The 17,511-nt window shown below is 50.3% G+C and overlaps 1 protein-coding gene across 6 annotated transcripts in view; it reads right to left on the bottom strand.

Moving 5' to 3' along the window:
* ARHGEF33 (Rho guanine nucleotide exchange factor 33) overlaps positions 1-17,511 on the bottom strand; it is a 145,197-nt gene that overhangs the window by 5,755 nt on the left and 121,931 nt on the right. For 5 of the 6 annotated variants that reach the window (XM_038746097.1, XM_038746091.1, XM_038746096.1 and 2 more), the window contains 2 exons: positions 16,383-17,145; positions 5,626-5,765 (listed from right to left, as the gene is read on the bottom strand). In XM_038746097.1, coding sequence (XP_038602025.1) covers positions 5,626-5,765; positions 16,383-17,145 — 903 coding nt within the window. The remainder of the gene's footprint in view (positions 1-5,625; positions 5,766-16,382; positions 17,146-17,511) is intronic. The other variant, XM_038746092.1, reaches the window with a different exon arrangement.

The following is a 17,511-nucleotide window of genomic DNA, read 5'->3' as shown; positions in this document are numbered from 1 at the left end:
TGGACGGGAGGACATCAACAGTCTCCTTCAACCGAGCATGGGCACAAAGTGCTCTGGACAAATTGAAAGAAAAAGCAAAAAACCTAGTAACTTTGCAGCAGCCTTCCCTGCAGCGTAAGGCGTCATTTGAGTGTAACTGAGTGCTATCTTGATTCAGGGACTTGCAGAGATAACCACTGTCCTGACATCAGGACTGAAGAAGACAAAAGTCCTGAGTGGCCGGGTTTTTTTTGGTTTGGTTTGGGGGTTTTTTTGTTTGTTTGTTTTTAAATACTGAAGCGGGCTGGGAAGTAGGTAGCAGGGAGAGTGCCCAGACCCCACAAAAATTGACAAAGAGGAATTGGATGAGATGAGGAAACTCATCCACCTCCCTTCCCCTATCCCTGCCTCTCCTTGGCCTCCCCACAATTCCCTTACAAAGGGACAACGGCCTGGGGTGGGTTTCGTCTAAAAGCAGGCGCTTCAGGACACAGTCCTAGAGAGCCCTGGGGTGGGCGGATGGCCAACTGAGGGCATAGCCATAAGCTCGAAATGAGCAGGGAGCATGCCTGTTAATTCTGTTGTACTCTCCCAAGTGCTTAGTGGAGTACTCTGCACCTAGTGAGTGCTTAGTCAATACCACTGACCAATTAATTTCCAGGGCTGAGGGAAAGGGGAGATGAGGGAATGGGAACATTTCATCTAGTGAAGAGGGGAGGAGAGAGTGTGTGTGTGCGCACACCCTAGGGGGAGAGCAATATGTTCTCTGAGGAAATCATGGCACCTGGGTGCAAAACAGGCTCCCCCAGTCAGCCCTCAGCCAGCCTGCCCGATCTGACATCGGCAGCGCGTGGTCTGACCGCTTTGGGTCGGAGGCCCTTGCTGTTTTTCCTGCTGGTGAGGGAATGCAGAATTTGTTTCCTCTCCAATGAACTCTGGCTCATCACTGCAGCACAGTGGGTTAGAGAGTTAAGCCAAGCAATGTGGAGTTGGAAAACCAATTGCTAGGAGCTGAGCACACTAGAGATAATCCCCTGCTGTGCCTCTCTATCTCCTGGCAGGTCCTGGGGATTCAGAACTAAGCTTCACTTTTTAAAAGTGTGAAAGTGACTCTGGGGTTGTGGGAAACCAGGAAAGTCCTGGGACATTAAAAGTGCCAGCGTCCAACTGGATCACCTCCGGAGATGGAAGGGATTAATGATAGATTCTGTGGAGGGTCCGGGCCAGCCAAGTGGAAATCACTTCTTGAATAATAACTATGGTACTTGTGCCAAGCACGGTGCTAAGCGTGGGGGTAGATACAAGTTAATCAGGCTGGACACCATCCCTGTCCCACCTGGGGCTCACAGTTTTAATCCCCGTTTTACAGATGAGGTAACTGAGGCCCAGAGAGGTGAAGCGACTTGCCCAAGCTCACGCAGTAGACATGTGGCGGAGCTGGGATTTGAACCCAGGTCCTTTTGACGCCCAGGCTTGGGCTGCATCCACTAGGCCACTTTGGTGAACCCACCTGAGGTGGCACTTAACCCATTCCTTCCCTAGCGCTGCCCTCCCGATTCCTGCAGCTTTCCTGGCCTCTCTCCTGGCCTCCTGGGCTGGCACTCCAGCTCCTTGTACCCCTCCCTACTCTACTGTAAATCCATTTGGGTAATCATCGCATTTCTTAGGGCTCCAATGGGATGGGCAGTATTGCCGACCCCTTCCTTGCCCAGCTATCCTCGTATCTCTCCCTCTAGGCCGTCAGCTCGTTATGGGCAGGGAATGCAGCTGTTTATTGTTATATCGTCCTCTCCCAAGCACTTAGTACAGTGCTCTGCACACAGTAAGCACTCAGTAAGTACGATCGAATGGTGGAATGAATGAATGAAAGTGCCCCGTGAGTGGATAGGGTGGGACGGGGTGGGAACGGGATGAGGGGGACTTGGGGTGAAGGGGGGGAGAATAGGCAGCGATGGTGAGGTTTGGGGGCTGAGTCTTCCTTAAAATTCTCTCCTCGCCTACAGACCGGGCCAGTCGGCAGTAAACTCCAGCCCACTGAGGGGAGGGGATGTGTCTGTTTATTGTTGAATTGGGCTCTCCCAGGCGCTTAGAACAGTGCTCTGCACACAGTAAGCCAATTTGTACTTCCCAAGCGCTTAGTACAGTGCCCTGCATACAGTAAGCACTCAATAAATATGATTGAATGAATGAATGAAAGTGCTCAATAAATACCACTGAATGAATGACTGGTAGGATAGCAGAAGGGGAGGCTCAGGAACGGAGGAATGACTTTGGAGAGAAGGTCCAAACGTCTTCCTCCACCTGCTTTCCTCTTCTTCCGTTGCAGGGAATATCAGAGGCTGGGATAGGAAGGTGGGTGGAGGAGAACCTTGGACTTTCTCCCCTGAAAGTCCCCTCCTCTCAGTCTCCCCTCCCCACTCCCGCACCTGTTCTTATCCATCCCTCCCAACCCACCCTGCCCCAGCCCCACCAATTTGTATCCTGGGGTGGGGAGGAGAGGAAGGAGAATTAGGACCGCCGGATATAGGAGGGCCAGGGCGGAGGAGGCGTCCATCCAATTGGAGCTGCGGAAAGCAAAATAGGTTATGCGGGTAGGTTTAGAAGAGGGGGTGGAGTGGGGAGATGGGGAGGGATGAGTTTGGGGTGGGAGGAGATGGGAATCAAGAGTCCCAAATCCCCCAGAACCCCGGGGAGGGGGCTGACTGGAAGGAAGAGGGCTGTGTTAACGTCTGAGGGGCCCAGAATTTGGTGGGTACCTTGGATGGGGTGGCTAGAAAACTGCAGCCCGTTAGACAGTGCGATGGGCAGAAAGAAATATAGCCGCTTCTCCTCCCAAGCCCCTTCCCTGTTCTCCCACTGATTAGCACGGCCACTGGGAGAAGCTTGCCTAGCGACCAGAAGGATGCCAGGTTTCAGTGTCCTGGCATCGGCTCTGTCGCACATTAAACACCAAGTAGGTTTGTGCACAACTCTTAACAACTCTATATGTTGCCAACTTGTACTTCCCAAGCGCTTAATACAGTGCTCTGCACACAGTAAGCGCTCAATAAATACGATTGATTGATTGATTAACCAGTTAGTGAAACTTGTCAAGTGTTCCTCCGGCCAAATCATTACCCCTTCCCAAGGGAGGGGCAGACAAGTGTCCTTTGCCTTGACTTCTAGGTTTCTCTGGCTCCAAACCCCTGGGTTCCCATATCAATCAATCAGTGGTATTTATTGAGTGCGCGTACTGTGTGCAGAGCACTATACTAAGTGCTTGGGAGAGTGCAATGTAACAGAGTTGGTAGACACAGTCCCTACCCGTAATGAGCTGATGAAGTTCCCTCAGTTTGTGACAGTTTGACCCAGGTGCATGGACTTGGTGAACTTTGGAGATTTTCCTGCCAAACCCAAGTGCTTCAGGCAGGCACAGCCTTACGCCCACTGGTCTACTTTAAACACCCCTGCTGAGAGCACGCGCCCCTCCAGTAGACTGAGCTCCTCGAGGGCAGGAATTTATGTCTATTATGGTATTTATTGAGCGCTTACGGTGTGCAGAGCCCTGTACTAAGTGCTGGGAAGAGTACAATTGCAACAGAGTTGGGAGACACACTCCCTGCCCTCGATGGTAATTACTCTATTTATTTATTTATTTATTTTAATTGTACCTATCTATTCTATTTATTTTATTTTGTTAGTATGTTTGGTTTTGTTCTCTGTCTCCCCCTTTTAGACTGTGAGCCCACTGTTGGGTAGGGACTGTCTCTATATGTTGCCAACTTGTACTTCCCAAGCGCTTAGTACAGTGCTCTGCACACAGTAAGCGCTCAATAAATACGATTGATTGATTGATTGATGACCTAAAATTGCAACAGAGTTGGTCCCTGCCCTCAGTAAGCTAACAGTCTGGAGGCGAGCTTACCAGACGAACTATACGCTCCCAAGTGGTGGTTACTACAGTGCTCTGCATGCAGCAAACGCTCAATAAGTCCCACTGACCAGGAATAGGGTCCGGCTCCGCCGCCGAGAGGGCTCAGCCTCTGTGACAGCACCAGGCCGCTGGGCAGAGGCTCCAGGGAACAGAGCACGTTGCCAGGCTGCGTAAGAGCTCTGATCAGGTCCCAGGGTGGAAGGATGGAAGGAAAGCCTCAACCGCACTATGACCGGAATCACTGGAAAACACCTTGGCTTCTCTTGGCCCTGGAAGGGGCACCTCAGGGCGGGATAAGGGGAGCTTATGGGCTGGGCGTGGGGCACTGGTCTGAGAGAGAGCGAAAAGTTGCCTGGGTTCAGCCCAGCTCCCCTCCCCGGGTCCCCGGAGGGACGGGGAAAAGCGCGCCTGGCCTTCTCTTGTGGGTGCCAACTTGTACTTCCCAAGCGCTTAGTACAGTGCTCTGCACACTGTCAGCGCTCAGTAAATATGATTGAATGAACGATGGGCCCGGCTGACTCTAGCCTTCCGGGTTCTGAGCCAGGAGGAGATTGGGCAGCAAGCTATCGGGAGGGCTTGCAGGACCCCGGGGCGGGGGCCTGGTTCTAGATCTGCCGCTGCAGGGGGGCTGGCCGAGTCAGAACACAGCACAAGAAATGGGAAAGAGGTAAGCTTAGGAGCCCGGCGCTGGGGGATGAGCCACCATTTCCACAGCCTGTGAAGCCCAGCTAAGGGGACGGCCAGGCAAGGGTGCCAGCTGGCTGGCCTCAAGCTATCAGTGGTATCTACTGAGCACCTACTGAGTGGTAGGTGCTGTCATAAGCACTTGGGAGAGTCCCGGAAACACTGACTAGGGAGGGAGGGAGGGGATGTTGGTCTGACTCGCCCCAATCAAGGGGGGGTGTCCTTTTTTTATACTCAGTGTCCTCCATCACCCCTCCCATGGAAACATCTTTGCCCTTTCAGGGGCCCTCCTCTCCCCAGCCCAACCAGGCACGTCCGCTCCAGCCGGACAGTAGGGCATATCACCCATCCGTTTCCCTTCACCTCCGAAAAGCGGAAGACTCCGTGTTTTAGCTAGACTTTAGGGTCGGTCAATCGCCCCGGCGGGCTTGTTAATGCTAGAGAATCTTTCTCGCAAGAAAGGTGGGGAGATGCGGGACAGGCCAAAGGCAGCTGAGGGGAGCAGGCTGTCAGCCAGGGGGATTCCAAGGCACTTGTAACTCAACCCTCCATGCGATTGGGGCTGGGATTGTTTGTCCTCGTTGGCATCACCTTGGCCTCTCGCTGGAAGTGCTGGGTGCCAGCAGCCCTCGCCCGAGCCGCCTGAAGACGGGGGTTTCAGAGGGGCAGGGACCCACCGATGCCAGTCGCAGACTGGAGCAGGTCTGCCAAGCTGGGGAGGTGGGGTGGGGAAAGGGGCCCGAGGAAAGGAGCCGGCCGGGTTTCCTGCTCAGGGCCCGTGAGAGGGGAAGGGTCCCGACGGGAGCTGCTTGGACGCCAAATGGTGAGGGGCAGCTGGTGGAGGGGGGGCGGAAGGAGGAGGAATGGGGATGGAGGGGACAGCAGGACATGTTTGCATCTGCCCGCAGGGACCCCTCTTCTCCCCGAAGCGGCTCTAACACTAAGGTGTGCGGCGGGTTGACCGGAGTATTGGGCTGTTTCGTTTCTAAACCTCAGGCTCGGCCTGGAGGGAGAAGGCTACCACGCTGGCGTGCCTAAGGGCTACTCACTTCTTTTTAAAGAGCTTGCGGAAGGAGCTGCGAAAGCCCCCTTTCTGGTCTTGCCTGGGGTTTTGGTCGCTGAATGAGGTTTGTTCGCTTTCTCTCTCTTCCTTCGGGCAGAATCTGGTGGTGTCTTCTACATGTAACTCCTGAAAGCAAGAAGAGAGCGTTCTTTACCTTCTTCCCTGCGTTTCTCCCCTCACGGTGGAGCAGCCTTTCCCTGCCTCCTCGTCCTCCTCGCCCCGACAAAATGAATAATAATAATAATAATAATAATAATAATAATAATAATAATAATAATAATGACATTTATTAAGCACTTACTATGTGCAAAGCACTGTTCTAAGCACTGGGGAGATTACAAGGTGGTCAGTTTGTCCCACAAGCAGCTCACAGTCTTAATCCCCATTTTACAGATGAGGTCACTGAGGCACAGAGAAGTTAAGTGACTTGCCCAAAGTCAAACAGCTGACAATTGGTGGAGGCGGGATTTGAACCCATGACCTCTGACTCCAAAGCCCGGGCTCCTTCCACTGAGCCATGCTGCTTCTTTTCTGAATCCCCGACTTGGAAAGCCTTGGAGCTCGCAAGAGGTCAGTGCCGGCGGAGCACGGCCTGTGAGTCTGAAGGTCATGGGTTCTAGAGAAGCAGCGTGGCTCAGTGGAAAGAGCCCGGGCTTTGGAGTCAGAGGTCATGGGTTCAAATCCCGGCTCTGCCAGTTGTCAGCTGTGTGATTTTGGGCAAGGCACTTAATTTCTCTGTGCCTCAGTGACCTCATCTGTAAAATGGGGATTAAGACTGTGAGCCCCCTGTGGGACAACCTGATCACCTTGTAACCTCCCCAGCGCTTAGAACAGTGCTTGCACTTAGTAAGCGCTTAATAAATGCCATCATTATTACTAATCCCGGCTCCGCCACTGGTCTGCTGCATGACCTTGGCCGAGTCACTTCACTGCTCTGGGCCTCGGTGACCTCATCTGTAAAATGGGGATTGAGACTGTGAACTCTATGCAGGATAGGGACTGCCCCCATTGCACATAGGAAGCACTTGACAAATACCTTAATTATTATTATCATCATTGGTATTTATTGGGCAACCGCTGTAAGCAAGGACTGTGCTGAGCACTTCCTGGGGGTAGAGGTCTGTTCTGGACATCTGCTGGGGATGGAGCACCACTCAGGGTGCCTCAGAGCACTAGGATTATTAGTAAATATACAAATTTATTACTGTTACTACTGCTACTACTACTACTACTACTACTACTGTTACTACTACTACTACTACTGTTACTACTACTACTACTACTACTACTAGTACTACTACTACTACTACTACTACAAGCACCGTGGCTCAGTGGAAAGAGCACGGGCTTTGGAGTCAGAGGTCATGGGTTCAAATCCGGGCTCCGCCACTTGTCAGCTGTGTGACTTTGGGCAAGTCACCTAACTTCTCTGGGCCTCAGTTACCTCAACTGTAAAATGGGGATTAAGATTGTGAGCCCCCCGTGGGGCAACCTGATCACCCTGTAACTTCCCCAGCACCTAGTACAGTGCTTTGCACATAGTAAGCACTTAATAAATGCCATTATTATTAATATTATTATTACTATGAGCTCCAGTGGCCAGTAGATAGGGGCCAACGCGGGATGAGAGAGAGGGAGAGATGAGGTCAGGCGGGGGAGGAAAGGGTGTAATAACGATTATTATCATTATATCCCTTTCAAGACTGTGAGCCCGCTGTTGGGTAGGGACTGTCTCTATATGTTGCCAACTTGTACTTCCCAAGCGCTTAGTATAGTGCTCTGCACACAGTAAGCGCTCAGTAAATACGATTGAATGAATGAATGAATGAACAATATTAATGCTACTAATAATAACCGTATTTCTTCAGCGCTATGTGCCAAGCCCCGTTCTGAGGTCAGGGGGAGATCCCAGATAACTAGGTTGGACAGAGTCCCTGTCCCTCATGGGGCTGACGGTGTAAGTCAGGAGGGAGGACTAGGGCTTGTCGGGGAGAAGAGGAGAGGCTAGGGCAGATTGGTCCGGGTCCAGGAAGGATGGCCGGGAATGCCCCATTCTCCGGTGACCCGCTTGTGGCCGGGGAATGTGGGTGTGGATTCCTGGAGCTCAGCAGGACCCGCTTTGAGAAAGAGGCGCCGGGGATGGGAACGTCCACCCCGACTCTCGGCAGAGCTGGAGAGCGGGGAAATTTCTCCCCCGCGGCAGATAGGGGAAGGGTTTGGGGCCACGTAGCACGATGGGGTGGTGGGAGAGCGGCATCCAGTCCAGTTGAGAAGCAGCGTGGCTCGGTAGCAGGAGCCCGGGCTTGGGAGTCAGAGGTCGTGGGTTCTAATCCCGGCTCCAGTTGTGTGACTTTGGACGAGTCACTTCACTTCTCTGGGCCTCAATTCCCTCCTCTGTGAGGATTAAGACTGTGAGCCCCCCGTGGGACAACCTGATCACCTTGTGACCTCCCCAGCGCTTAGAACAGTGCTTTGCACATAGTAAGCGCTTAATAAATGCCATCATTATTATTCTTATTATTATTATCCAGTAGGGGAGGCATGGGTTCAGGCCCGCCTTCATTCATTCATTCAATCATATTTATTGAGCGCTTACTGTGTGCAGAGCACTGTACTAAGCGCTTGGGAAGTACAAGTTGGCAACCTATAGAGACGGTCCCTACCCAACAGCGGGCTCACAGTCTAGAAGGGGGAGACAGACAACAAAACAAATTAACAAAATAAAATAGAATAAATATGTACAAATGAAAGAGTAATAAATATGTACAAACATATATACAGGTGCTGTGGGGAGGGGAGGGAGGTAAGGCGAGGGGGAGGAGGGGGAGAGGAAGGAGGGGGCTCAGTCTGGTGATAAGGCTCACAGCCAGAAGGAACTCCCTTCCAACGATCCCATAGCAGGCTGCTGGGGGCGTGGGAGCCTCGTTGATGCCGGGACCCCAATTCCCAGAGAGAATTCCCGGAGAATTCTACAGAGTCCTGCTGCTCTGCTTTCCCAATCTTACCCTGCCCCTGGCATTGGCCGCTCCAAGGGAAAGTACCGTGACCTCAATCTCCGCCACTCGGGGAAAGCATTAAAACTGGAATTGAATCTGCGGATGGACTGGGGTGCCGTCTTCCCTCGGGGACACCTCGATCAGGACTCAATCCTTTAGACGCCTCTTTTCCTCCCGTAAAGGTGGGCCCTGGGGGCTGGCTCTCCAAGAAGACAGGAGGGCGATGACTGACTCTAAGCCACGGTTTTTTGAGAGGGAACGACCGCTCACTAGCACTTCCTGGCTCCTCCCAGGGACTGTGAAGAAGCTGGCCTCTAGACTGTAAGCTTGTTGTGGGCAGGGAATGTGTCTGTTACGTTGTAGTACTCTCCCAAGTGCTTAGTGCAGTGCTCTGCACACAGTAGGCGCTCAGTAAGTACAATTGGTTGACTGACAGAGAGGTGAGATGGAGTCCAACCACGATGTCTTAGTACAGTGCTCTGCACACAGTAAGCGCTCAATAAATACGATTGATTGATTGATTGATGTCAAAAGCTGGAGATGTGGGTGGGCATTATAGGAAAAAGGAAGGGTAGGGTTAGGCAATTTTTTCCTTCCTTGGAAACCGGGCAATTGGTAGCAAGTTCTCGCCCATCACGTAACCCCGGGACCAACAGTTCCTCCAACCCTCAATATCAATCTCTTCTTTCCCTTTCTGTATCTCCTCAGTCAGTCAATCGTATCGATTGAGCGCTTACTGTTTGCAGGGCACTTTACTAAGCGCTTGGGAGAGTAGAGCATACCAATATAACACTCATTTCCTGCCCACAACGAGATTACAGTCTAGAGGGACTCTAGCCTCAGCCTCCTCCTGAGGCTAGGCTGAAGCTAGCCAGAGTGACCGTCCTGTCTTTTCTGTCTACCCTTGAGCTGGGAGAGAAGACATATATTCAGACGTTTATGCACCTGCCGCTCTCTACTTAAATTCCTTCTGCTGGCAACCATTCAGCGGTTAGAACAGTGCTTCACACATAGTAAGCGCTTAACAAATGCCATCATTATCATTCAGTCCACGTCTCCCCTCAGAAACCTCCAGTGGTTGCCCATCCATGTCCACATCAAACAGAAATTCCTCACCGTCAGCTTTAATAATAATGATAATAATAATAACAATAATAATAATGATGGCATTTATTAAGCACTTACTACGTGCAAAGCACTGTTCTAAGCACTCGGGGGATACAAGGTGATCAGGTTGTCCCACGGGGGGCTCACAGTCAACCCCCATTTTACAGATGAGGTAACTGAGGCCCAGAGAAGTTAAGTGACTTGCCGGCACGCAATCAGCTCTCTGGGTCCTATCTTACCTTGCTGATCTCCTACTACTATTAATAATAATAATAGCATTTATTAAGCGCTTACTATGTGCAAAGCACTGTTCTAAGCACTAGGGAGGTTACAAGGTGATCAGGTTGTCCCACGGGGGGGGGGCTCACAGTCTTCATCCCCATTTTACAGATGAGGTAACTGAGGCCCAGAGAAGTGAAGTGACTTGCCCAAAGTCACCCAGCTGACAAATGGCGGAGCTGGGATTTGAACCCATGACCTCTGACTCCAAAGCCCGGGCTCTTTCCACTGAGCCACGCTGTTTCTCCGAGCCCACAAGCTTCACCCCTCTAACACCAGCCTAATCCTCCATACTTCAATCTCGACTATCACATCGCCGACCCCTCGCCCCCATCCTGCCTCTAGCCGGGAACTCCCTCCCCGTTCAGAGTCGACTAACCACCAATCTCCCCCGCCTCCAAAGCCTTATTAAAGTCACATCTCCTCCAAGAGTCCTTCCCTAAGTCTTCATTTCACACCCTCCTTCCTCTGTCAACTATGCATTTGGATCTGTACCCCTCAAGCTCTTGATAATCACCCCACCCTCAGCCCCACAGCATTTATATACACATCCTTACTCTCTCCCATTTTCCCTGTCTCTCATTTATTCCATATCCCTTTCCCCCTCTAGACTGTAAGCTCAGGGTGGGCATGGAATGTATCTCCTGACTGTGTTAATAATAATAATAATGGCATTTATTAAGCGCTTGCAATGTGCCAAGGACTGTTCTAAGCACTGGGGTAGTTGCAGGGTAATCCGATTGTCCCCTGTGGGGCTCCCAGTCTTAATCCCCATTTTATATATGAGGTAACTGAGGCCCAGAGAAGTTGTGACTAGCCCAAGGTCACACAGCAGACAAGTGGCGGAGCTGGGATTAGAACCCATGACCTTCTGATTCCCAGGCCTGTGCTCTATCCACTATGCCATGCTGCTTCTGTGTTCTGTTGTACTCTCATTCATTCATTCAATCGTATTTATTGAGCGCTTAGTGTGTGCAGAGCACTGTACTAAGCGCTTGGGAAGTACAAGTTGGCAACATATAGAGACGGTCCCTACCCAACAGTGGGCTCACAGTCTCCCAAGCGCTTAGTATAGTGCTGTGCACACGGGGCGTGCTCAATAAATATTATTGATTGATAGGTAGGGGTCGGCAGGCAGCTCTCTCTGAACCATGTGACAAGTTTGCTGGCCATGGTTGGTTTTAAGGATGTCGGGGTGTCGTCCAGGCTGGAACTCAACTATTGCTAAATGCTACAAATTGGGCAGGGTGAATCAATCAATCAATCAATCGTATTTATTGAGCGCTTACTGTGTGCAGAGCACTGTACTAAGTGCTTGGGAAGTACAAGTGAGACCATCTTTGTCTCTCCCCAGGTCATTTGATCTCCAGAGAAGCGAGCGCTGCTGGGAAAGGGAGAATTGGGACTCCCCTCCCCAGCAGTGTGGCCTAGTGAAAAGAGCCCAGGCCAAAGAGTCAACAGGACCTGGGTTCTAATCCCGTCTCCTCAACTTGTCTGCTGTGGGACCTTGGGTAAGTCACCCCACTTCCCTGGGCCTCAGTGACCTCATTTGTCATACGGGGATTAAGACGTTGAGCACCATGTGGGACAGAGACTGTGTCCAACCCGAGTTTAATATAATGCCTGGTACATAGTAAGTGCTTAACAAATGCCATTTGGAAAAAAAAAATGGGTGGAAGAGCTAGCCCTGTTCTGAACCCCTCCCGATCTCTGGGCCTTGCTAAGTAACGCTCAGTAATCCCCATAGCAGTCAGAGCTCCATGGGTAGGGGCCAGATGAGCTCTCTCCCACAAAGATTCGTTTGTTCTTTCATTCAATTGTATTTATTGAGCGCTTACTGTATGCAGAGTACTATAATAATATAATCATAATGATGGCCTTTATTAAGCGCTTACTATGTGCCAAGCACTATTCTAAGCGCTGGGGAGGTTACAAGGTGATCAGGTTGTCCCACGGTGGGGGCTCACAGTCTTAATCCCCATTTTACAGATGAGGTAACTGAGGCACAGAGAAGTTAAGCGACTTGCTCAAAGTCACACAGAGCTGGGATTTGAACCCATGACTTCTGACTCCAAAGCCCGTGCTCTTTCCACTGAGTCACAGTGCTTCTCTGTAACAATAAACAGACACATTCCCAGACTGCGCTATTGGGTGCTCCCTTGATAGCAGGCAGCAGGGTTGCCCAGGGCCAGAGGTCCTGGCATCAGTGATAATACGATGGCATTTATTAAGCGCTTACTATGTGCAAACCAACCCCAATCTGATTCAAGGTTTTCCCAGTTTCCAGGATCCTCTAGGAAGGGCTGAAGCAGCTTACCATCATGGCACCATCCCAGAATGCTGGATGTAGACTGTTAGATCCTTTTTTTAAAAATGGCATTTGTTAAGCACTTACTACGTGCCAGGCTCTGTACTAAGTGCTGGGATAGATACACGCTAATCAGGTCTTTTTTTTTAATGGTATTTGTTAAGAGTTTACTATACGCCAGGCACTGTACTAAGTGGGATAGATACAAGCTAATTAGGTCTTTTTATGGTATTTAAGTGCTTACTATGTGCCAGGCACTGTGCTGGGGTAGATAAAGCTAATCAGGTCTTTTTTTTTCAATGGTATTTGCTAAGTGTTTACTATATGCCAGGCAGTTTACTAAGTGTTTTGGTAGAAACAAGCTAATCAGGTCTTTTTTAAGGTATTTGTTAAGTACTTACTGTGTGCTAGGCACTTTACTAGGTGCTGGGGTAGATACAAGCTAATCAGGTGGTTTTTTTTAATGGTATTTGTTAAGAGTTTACTATATGCCAGGCACTTTACTAAGTGCTTTGGTAGAAACAAGCTAATCAGGTCTTTTTTATGGTATTTGTTAAGTACTTACTATGTGCTAGGCACTTTACTAGGTGCTGCGGTAGATACAAGCTAATCAGGTCTTTTTTTATGGTATTTGTTAAGTACTTACTGTGTGCCAGGCACTGTACTAAGTGCTATGATAGATCACTAATGAGGTCTTTTTTTAATGGTATTTGTTAAGTGCTTACTATGTGCCAATCACTGTACTAAGTGCTGGGATAGATATAAGCTAATCAGGTCTTTTTTTTAATGGTATTTGTTAAGAGTTTACTATATGCCAGCTACTTTCCTAAGTGCTTTGGTAGAAACAAGCTAATCAGGTCTTTTTTAATGGTATTTGTTAAGAGCTTACTATGTGCTAGGCACTTTAATAAGTGCTGGGGTAAATCCAAAATAATCAGGTCTTTTTTTATGGTATTAAATACTTACTGTTTGCCAGGCACTGTATTAAGTGCTAGGATAGATACAAGCAGTTAGGTCTTTTTTATGGTATTTGTTAAATGCTTACTATGTGCCAGTCACTGTACTAAGTGCTGGGATAGATACAAGCTAATCAGGTCTTTTTTTTTTAATGGTATTTGTTAAGTGTTTACTATATGCCAGGTACTTTCCTAAATGCTTTGGTAGAAACAAGCTAATCAGGTCTTTTTTAATGGTATTTGTTAAGAGCTTACTACCTGCTCGGCATTTTACTAAGTGCTGGGGTAAATCCAAGCTAATCAGGTCCTTTTTTATGGTATTAAGTACTTACTGTTTGCCAGTCACTGTACTAAGTGCTGGGATAGATACAAGCTAATTAGGTCTTTTTTATGGTATTTATTAAGTGCTTACTGTTTGCCAGGCACTGTACTAAGTGCTGGGATAGATACAAGCTAATCAGGTCTTTTTTTTAAATGGTATTTTTAAGTGTTTACTATATGTCAGGCACTTTACGAAGTGCTTTGGTAGAAACAAGCTAATCAGGTCTTTTTTAATGGTATTTGTTAAGAGCTTACTATATGCTAGACACTTTACTAACCGCTGGAGTAAATCCAAGCTAATCAGGTCTTTTTTATGGTATTAAGTACTTACTATGTGCCAGGCACTGTACTAAGTGCTGGGATAGATACAAGCTAATCAGGTACTTTTTTATGGTATTTGTTAAGTGCTTACTATGTGCCAGGCACCTTACTAAGTGCTGGGATAGATGCAGGTTAATCAGGTCTTTTTTTTTATTGGTATTTTTTCAGAGTTTACTATATGCCAGGCACTTTACTAAGTGCTTTGGTAGAAACAAGCTAATCAGGTCTTTTTTAATGGTATTTGTTAAGTACTTACTGTGTGCCAGGCATTTTACTAAGTGCTGGGGTAGATTCAAGCTAATTAGGTCTTTTTTATGGTATTTGTTAAGTGCTTACTATGTGCCAGTCACTGTACTAAGTGCTGGGGTAGATACAAGGTAATCAGGTCTTTTTTTTAAATGGTATTTGTTAAGAGTTTACTATAGGCCAGGCACTTTACTAAGTGCTTCGGTAGAAACAAGCTAATCAGGTCTTTTTTTATGGTATTTGTTAAGTACTTACTGTGTGCCAGGCACTTAAGTACTGGGATAGATACAAGCTAATTAGGTCTTTTTTATGGTATTTGTTAAATGCTTACTATGTGCCAGGCACTGTAAAGTCCTGGGGTAGGTAAAAGCTAATCAGGTCTTTTTTTAATGGTATTATTAAGTGTTTACTATACGCCAGGCACTGTTTTGGTAGAAACAAGCTAATCAGGTCTTTTTTAATGGTATTTGTTAAATACTTACTGTGTGCCAGGCACTTTACTAATTGCTTTGGTAGAAACAAACTAATCAGGTCTTTTTTTATGGTATTTGCTAAATACTTACTGTGTGCCAGGTACTTTACTAAGTGCTGGGGTAAATCCAAGCTAATCAGGTCTTTTTTTATGGTATTTGTTAAGTGCTTACTGTGTGCCAGGCACTGTACTAAGTGCTGGGGTAAATCGAAGCTGATCAGGTCTTTTTTTTTATGGTATTTGTTAAGTGCTTACTAAGTGCCAGGCACTGTACTAACTGCTGGGATAGATACAAGCTAATTAGGCGTTTCTTTATGGTACTTGTTAACGGCTTACTTTGTGCCAGACACAGTTCTAAGTGCTGGGGTAGAGACAGGCTAATCAGATGGGACACTGTCCCTGTCCCACATGGGGCTCACCGTCCTAAACCCCATTTTACAGATGAAGCAACCGTGTTTCGGTGAAGTCTAGTGACCGACCCAAGGTCACAAAGCAGACAAATGGTGGAGCCGGGATTAGAACCCAGGTCCCCCTGACTCCCAAGCCCAGGGTTTATCCACTAGGCCATGCTGCTTCTCCTTGTGGGCAGGGATCGCGTCCACCAGCTCTGTTGCATTGTACTCTCCCAAGCCCTTATTCCAGTTTTCTGCACAAAGTAAGCGCCCAATAAATGCCCTCGATGAATTGACTGGGTGCCTCCAGGGATACCATTCCATCTCTTCCCAAACTGGAAGCAGCAGGGATCCCCGTGTTAGGACAGGGCCAGGATGCGCCAGAGAGGCCAAGGTGGGCTTCTGTCCCATCTCTCTCCGGAAGAAAAAGCTAGGCCAGGCCAACCAGCCCACCTCGGGAGCGAGGTGGAAGGGGTCGTCATCATCATCAATCGTATTTATTGAGCGCTTACTGTGTGCCGAGCACTGTACTAAGCGCTTGGGAAGTACAAGTTGGCAACATATCGATTAACTGCGTCCCCCGTGGCTGCCACATTTAGGAAGTGAGGCTCAGCAGGCAGCGCTGCGGTTCCTCCCTTAACTCTTGGAGCAACGCGGCCTAGCGGATAGCGCGTGGGCCTGGGACCTGGGTTCTAATCCCAGCTTCCTCATCCATCTGCTGGTTGACCCGGGGCAAGTCCCTCCGCATCTCTGAGCCTCAACGACCTCCTCTGGAAAATGGGGATTAAGACCGTTAGCCCCACGTGGGACGGGGACTGCAGCCAGTCCGATCAACTTGTATCTGCCCCAGCGCTTAGTCTGGTGCCTGGCACATAGTAAGCGCTCAACGAGAAGCAGCGTGGCTCAGTGGAAAGAGCCCAGGCTTGGGAGTCAGAGGTCACGGGTTCTAACCCCGGCTCCCCCACGTCTGCTGTGTGACCTTGGGCAAGTCACTTAGCTTCTCTGAGCCTCAGTTACCTCATCTGTAAAATGGGGGTTAAGACTGTGAGCCCCACGTGGGACAACACGATCACCTTGTCTCCCCCCCAGCGCTCAGAACAGTGCTTTGCACATAGTAAGCGCTTAAGAAATGCCATCATTATTATTATTATTATTATTAACAAATACTATGAGGAAGAAAACCAAAAAAGCAGTACAGTGTGGGCCCTGACCCCCTCTGACTTCCAGGTGTCTCTTCCTTTTCTGCTGCTGAGGGAACCCATCTAGGGGCAGGAGGAAGCGGGTTTCTTTCTTTCTTTCTTTTCTTTTCATAGTTGATTTGATTCGATATGGTGTTTTACTTTACCCTCCTTACTTCCAAATAGGTCTGTTTTTCGCTTTGGGACCTCTGTTGGGGGAAGAAGTTCCTTGGGGAGCTCCGAGGCAGGGCGGCGCCCGCGCCTCCGTGGGGCTGGACGCTCCGGTCCGGCTTGGCGGGCAGCCGACTGCCGCTGCTGCTGCGGGCGCTGTACAGCCGGGCACCCACGCCCTCCGAGGCCCGCGGGAACTCCTTCAGGGAACGGCTCAGGGGCTTGCTCTTGCCCGGCGGCGGCTCGTGCTTGTACGTGCTGCTGCCCGCCGGGGAAGTGGCACTCTTGGGCAGGGGCTGCAGCGGATGCTCGGCCCGGTCGGGGTCCAGGGTGAAGCTGACCGGCCGGAGGAAGCAGATGTCCAGGCTGGACTCGGATGAGGCGGGGGAGCAGTTTTCAAACAGGGCCAGGTTCTGGAAGGGCTCGTCCTCGTAGGGCGCGGGCAGCGCGAAGAGCTCGCCCCCGTAGTCGAACTCCTCGTAGCCGGGGACGAAGGCGCGGGCGTCCGAGAGGAGGTTGGCGGCCGAGCGGGAGGCCCTCTCGGCGGGGCCCGGCCCGGCGGAATCGTAGTCCATCTCCGGGATGGCCTGCAAGGGCACCGAGAGACCCTTCAGCTCCTGCTCGGGGCTGCAAAACAGGGCCGGGGCGCTCTCGGGCCTCTCCGCCCTCCGGCCCTCGGCCTCCCACTCGCACGGCTTCGTGGGCGCGACGTTCTCCATCAGGGCCTGTTGGGTTTTCTTCACTTGGGACATCAGATGTCTTTAGGGGGGGAAACAGAAGACAAAAAAAGAGGTTGCAGACCCCTTGGCAAGGTGGGCGGGCGCCGAGGCCCGGGGACGCCCGATCCTGACAGGAGGCGTGGGAGCGCGGCCTGCTCGGGCCTTTCTTTGCAGACCCTCTCCTCCCCCTCCCCGTGATGGTTTCCGCATGGTTTCCCAGGCCGGGGCCGCGCCGATCCTCGCCTAGAGACGGGTCGGGGCCGGACCTTTCATCCGGGAAGTTCCTCTGAGCGGCTCGGACCCGAGCGCCCGGGGGCCGCCGGGCCCTTCTCGGGGCCCGGTGGTGGTTCGGAGGGGGAGGTCGGAAAAGCCCTGACTTCCGAACCTCAGAGAGAGCCAAGACCTC

Source organism: Tachyglossus aculeatus, chromosome 1 (genome assembly GCF_015852505.1).
Source record: "Tachyglossus aculeatus isolate mTacAcu1 chromosome 1, mTacAcu1.pri, whole genome shotgun sequence".
In the NCBI taxonomy this organism is placed as follows: Eukaryota; Metazoa; Chordata; class Mammalia; order Monotremata; family Tachyglossidae; genus Tachyglossus; species Tachyglossus aculeatus.
The sequence above is the reverse complement of the archived record's forward strand: the minus strand, read 5'-3'. Positions and strand labels throughout refer to the sequence as shown.